The following is a 6000-nucleotide window of genomic DNA, read 5'->3' as shown; positions in this document are numbered from 1 at the left end:
TAGCAGAGATATTCAAACTATTTTCGTTATTTTATCTCATAATTTAATTAGATATTAATTAGCAGAGATATTCATACTATTTTCGTCATTTTATCTCATAACTTAATTTGCAGAAATATTCATACTATTTTCGTCATTTTATCCCATAACTTAAGTAGAAGAGATATTCATACTATTTTCGTCATTTTATCCAATAACTTAATTAGCAGAGATATTCAAACTATTTTCGTCATTTTATCTCATAACTTAAGTAGAAGAGATATTGATACTATTTTCGTCATTTTATCCCATAATTTAATTAGCAGAGATATTCATACTATTTTCGTCATTTTATCTCATAACTTAATTAGCAAAGATATTCATACTATTTTCGTCATTTTATCCCATAACTTAAGTAGAAGAGATATTCATACTATTTTCGTCATTTTATCTCATAACTTAAGTAGAAGAGATATTCAAACTATTTTCGTCATTTTATCTCATAACTTAATTAGCAGAGATATTCATACTATTTTCGTCATTTTATCTCATAACTTAATTTGCAGAAATATTCATATTATTTTCGTCATTTTATCTCATAACTTAATTTGCAGAAATATTCATACTATTTTCGTCATTTTACCTCATACCTTGCACGAGGCCACATCATCGTGTGTAGTCACAGGTAATCCTAAAGGGTAAAGGTTCATCCACTCAACTACAGTCTACTTAATGGTTTCACCGTCTGAAAACATCACACGTGAGACTTTTTATCATGTCTTCTCAACTTTTTTTTACATGTTTATACAGCATCTACTTGTTCGTTCCAAGTGTCTCACGTGGCCACATAAATGCGTTATATGACTAAAGTTACTCGAGTATTTATCACTGTTATTATTAATAGAGTATATTATAAAGATTTCAGGCTAGATTTATATAGGTCTTGATAAAAAATATTCTATTTTCAGTTAAGATATATACATATATATTTTTTTTGCGGGCTGTTCTTACACACCTTTTGTTTCTGTTTGTTTTGAATGTCACGCAACGCTATGCGAGAACTATCTGCGCTAGCCGTCTCTAATTTAGCAGTGTAAGACTAGAGGGAAGGCAGCTAGTCATCATTACCCACCACCAATTCTTGAGCTACTCTTTTACCAAAGAATAATGGGATTGACCGATCATTATAACGCCCTTCACAACTGAAAGGGCAAGCATGTTCGGTATGACGGAGATTCGAACCCACGACCCTCAGATTACGAGTTGAGGGTCTTAACGACCTGATCATACCGGGCCTGAAAGTTAAAGAGAAGGAAGATAGCAAGATTCAACAATACAACATCAATACTACTACCTTATTACAGGCCTCGCGCCGATTAATATCCTTTCTGACCTCACGTGCTTTGATTTAAAAATATAAAAGATGTGTAAGGGAAAGTGTTCACAGAGACTGAGGACGCGTGACAGAATAAGACCCCCAGTAATCTGTGTAACCGAAACTCAACCTTTCTGTTTGAAGAGTACATAATCAAATCGCCAGCTAGTGATTAAGTTAATAAAATGTTAAATGACTTATTGACATATTATGTCAAAAATAATTATAAATGCTCTTATGACTAAAATATTGGCCTAGGTAAAGCTAAATACTGACTTTGGAGTTGTGCAACTTCAGGTTAACAAAATTGAAGATGACCTAAGAAGGTTGAAACGTTATTCTGTTCTTTATTTTAATTAAAGTACTAATACCCATACTAGCCGTCTTGAGAATAAATTTTACTTCAAGTGAGTTTCTCACCATCACGAAGTACTTCTAAATTTTGCAAGAGGAATGTACAGTCTGATTAACCATCTAATTGTTGTTGTTGTTTTGAATTAAGCACAAACCTACACAATGGGCTATCTGTGCTCTGCCCACCACAGGTATTAAAACCCGGTTTTTAGCGTTGTAAGTCCGCAGACATTCCGCTGAGCCACTGGGGGCATTAACCCCCTAAACTCAGCATCTTCGTTGCTGAATCCTAATGAAAAGTGAATACTTTTGGCATTTAAGTTTGTGTTTTTTCAATTATTTTTATATTAAAGATTGAGTCTCTTTGTCGAGATAAATTTATTTTCGCTGGTTCTAACTTGAATAACGAAAACCGTGACCCATCTTTGTAGCCCGCCCAATCCATTCTATTGGCCTCATCCACTCGAAATATGCACGTTAAATATATTAAGTCAAATTAAATTATTATAACAATAGATAACAGCGTCACTGAGTGGTGTAGGTCTAAAACTAATGAGTATGTACATGTTTATTATGCTAACCTAGGTGACGTCGAGGTAGTTTATTGTACTCTAGTCTAACATTCATGTGATGACGCATTCTGTAATTTTCTTATTTCTGAATTCTGGGAACCAAGGATTATTTATTCGATAATAATCGAAAACACTAGAGCTGTTTACGTAATTAGGCTTTTTGTAAAAGATAAAGTTTTACAAAACGGTGAATTTTGTAAAAATAAGAACTGTGTAAGTTATCATCGTTTCTGGTTGGATTTGAAATTGAACAGAAGGTATGCTTACCCAACTTTAAATAACTTAAAATGTTTGAAGTTACGTCGGATATTATTATTAAGATGTTATGTTATTGTCGGTAGTTTTACTTATATTGTAATGTGACTGCCTTGTACTACAGTGAAAATTAAGTACTACTGGTATTGTAGGCAAGTGTGCGAATTGAAGCAGTCGAAAGATCGTGAGTTAACCAGCTAAGCCTAAATTGAAGTGAACAAAAGTAACGTATGGCTGCTACTGATATTATAAGTGTATTCTTTAAAACTGTTAAAATGGCAGAAGTTGCGACACCTAAACTAAACGACTGAGTAGTAGTAAGAGAACACTGGTTAATATTACTGTTAATTAACGATGATGGATTTTTAAGAACCGTGTGTATTTTTAGGTGTATAATTGCAGATTAAACTTTATGCGCTGAAACGTTTGATTGAACACGTTTACAGTTGTTACTGTGGTGTGTTTTTAATAATGAATTGTTTTATTAGAAATGTAGTACCATTATTGTAATATCAGTTGAAGAAATAAATGGACAGATAATTAATTTAAAGTTAACTATACTTCTCTACAATTAATTAAATAAAAGAACATTTCTATGAAGTTTTTCAAGGTCTTCCTTGAAGTTTTTTATGGAATAATTAAGGTGATATCTGTAAAATAAAGTTTAATGATCACTGATCTAAAGGTTTAATTATCCAAAGTAATACTAATAAAATGATATTTTTAGAAAGTTTTTACAATGTTATCAGTATAATGCTACAAAGTTTTGTCATACTTAGAAAAATAATGTATTTTAACATTTAATAAATGTAAGTTATTGAACAAAAAAACCCTCGGGAATAAAGCTTTATTTCCAGTATACTGATAATTTGAGGCAACAAATTAATATATAATATTTGACAGGAATGCCAAGCCATACATAACTTAATGTTACAAATGACTAGTAACAATCAACATCTACATTCAGGGTTGAGACACGGGTGTAATGAAAGTTGTGATTTTTCATCCTTGTAAATTGTGATTATAAATATACTTTAAACATTTACTATTGAAAAAAAAGAGTTGTTGTTTTTTCTAGAGGTTGATTTGAAATGACCACCAAAAATACAATTTATTACAGAATTTAGGATTATCAGTTTCCTCAGTTAGTACTGCATAAAGTAACTGTTAATTTAAAATCATGGTTTAATTAATTATTGCATTAAAATTGATCAGGTGTTTCTAGCTATAACTGTATTTGAATATTCTTGTAATGGAAATATTGTCACTATGATTTCTCATTAATAATTTTGATTAATACAAAAATGTTCAGTTTAATATATATATTTAAGTGGTACCAGTATTATACATAAAGGTGTGCAAAAATTCTGGACATCCCTTATTTAAAATTCATGTTAACAGTTTAGTTTTTCACAATAACAGTTGTGGCAGACGAATGATATGCAACAACTGATGCTTTGAAACAATAGTTTAAAGGTTTGCTAAACTTACCACTAATATACTAATGAGGACATGACATCTTGCACAGAAATGTATCGTACTATGTCATAAAAATGAAAGCTAATAAACAGACATCTTAGTTAATTTATTAAAACTCTTGTTAGCCTATGTCAGAGTGTCAATAACTTATTTCTTTCATGTACACTATCTTTATTTAAGGGGAAGGGGGTGCCCAGACTTTTTTGCCCACTCTGTACTTGTCTGCGATGTGAACAAACACATTTCTTGTGTTACCACTATTTACGTGGAATAAATTGTTGTAGAATTATTAAGCAGAAATAAAACTGACCTGTCTCATTAGAAACAGTTGTATGGATAAGAGAGTACAATGTTATACACTGTATTATTGTTTTGTACTAGTCTGTACTATTGCTGATAAACTTAATGCATTATCAGTTGATTCTTAGGCTTAAATTTTAAAAACCGATATACAGATGGGAAAGTTGGAGTATATTGTAGCTGTTAAAATTAAATACAAGGATTTTCAGTATTTTAGAAAATGTCTCTTGCAATGTGTGTCTGCATTTAATAAAGAAGATGGAACATTTTCTGTTTGTGATGTGAAGTCTGGGTGTGTTCAGAATAATAAAATAATGAACTTCCTAAGCCTGTTCCTTGTCTGTTTTAGTTCTCTGAATTAACAATAATAACTGTTAACCCTAGAAAAACTGATGGTAAAGGTACCTATTAGCTTTAAAGCACATTTTCCTTAGCTGTTTGTGCACCAACTTGCTTTTTGGTTTATGACTTTGTTGGTTATAGTTTCCATAATAACTTGAGTAACAAAATATTTAAACAGAAGTACCCTCAATTTAACAAACTATTTAAACAGAAGTACCCTCAATTTATGATTGAATTATACCAAATGCTGCTTGAATTTTCTTTGCATTTTACATACAAAATGAATTATTTCATCCAATTATTTGTATTAATATCATTGTAATTACTCTTATGAGGCAACATGTAAATCCTACTGTGAAAATCTCTATTTTATGGTTAATATTTGAACTTGTAAATTGACCAGAAGATTTGGAAAGATAACCACATGATATCTTTTGGAACGTTTTCTGAATGAATAAGCCTCTGGAATACAACATCAACTAATTAATATAAATTTGAATCAATTATGCATTGTACATAAACATAGTAATGGCTCTGTGTTCCAGTAGGTTTTCCACTTGGAAGTCTATATTAGTTATAATCATTGTGTGATTTCAGATTCTAAAGTTCAAGTTAGTTTTTGTTTCTAGAAGTGGTTTCTGGTGAAATTACTGTTATTTTAGCCTAAAATTTAAGGAGTTAATAAACAAAAGAAAGAAACTGGAATTTCTAAACGTATTAGTTGAATGATAGTTTATTTAGACTGACAAGTTAGTCAAGAGGTGAACCTTTAAGTCACGAGGTGACAAACTTTACACACGTACATATCATCATAAATAAACTTGTAGTATATTAGGTAGTTTTTGATTTTAGAATTGTAACACTGAATACTTGTAAAATGTAGTTTGGTCATAATGTATATTTCAGAAGAGGTTTTCATTTTGGTTTGTAGTAAATGTGAGAGGTGTGCTTACTTCTAAACATTTTAAAAAACTTCTCCAATGCATTGCATATCCATTTTGAGGGCTTCAACATTTTTACAATATAGTTAGACTTGGGCAGACTGAACATAGGATGAATACAATGCCAGGAACATTTGGTTATGGCCAGGAATATGACAATACGGCAGCCAATAACAGTCCACTGGAAGGAATCGAAAATGCATTTTCTGAAAAAGCTATTCGAATGGGTAAGTTAAATTGTCTTCTCTCTTATAAAAAACCAAAAACTGTGACAACAGTAATTCTTTTTTATCCATTCAGCATATCTATATGAATGTACTTAGTTTTTATTCACTATACAATTTCATATAGTATTTTTCACTCACCCCCACCCACCCTGGTTCAGTAATCATCTTTTTAAATT

The 6000-nt window shown here is 31.0% G+C and overlaps 1 protein-coding gene across 3 annotated transcripts in view; it reads left to right on the top strand.

Annotated features, from left to right (window-relative positions):
- The first annotated feature begins 2263 nt into the window (after positions 1-2263).
- The window catches only part of LOC143237524 (protein lifeguard 1-like), a 162799-nt gene continuing 159062 nt past the window's right edge, over positions 2264-6000 (top strand). For 2 of the 3 annotated variants that reach the window (XR_013020123.1, XM_076476886.1), the window contains exons 1-2: positions 2264-2537; positions 5684-5824. Coding sequence is in view for 2 of the 3 variants with exons in the window: in XM_076476886.1 (XP_076333001.1) it covers positions 5710-5824 (115 nt within the window). In the remaining variant the exon portion in view is untranslated. Of the gene's footprint in view, positions 2538-2634; positions 2759-5683; positions 5825-6000 lie in introns of those variants that run through there. The other variant, XM_076476901.1, reaches the window with a different exon arrangement.

This window comes from Tachypleus tridentatus, chromosome 2, assembly GCF_004210375.1.
Source record: "Tachypleus tridentatus isolate NWPU-2018 chromosome 2, ASM421037v1, whole genome shotgun sequence".
NCBI lineage: Eukaryota > Metazoa > Arthropoda > Merostomata > Xiphosura > Limulidae > Tachypleus > Tachypleus tridentatus.
The sequence above is the reverse complement of the archived record's forward strand: the minus strand, read 5'-3'. Positions and strand labels throughout refer to the sequence as shown.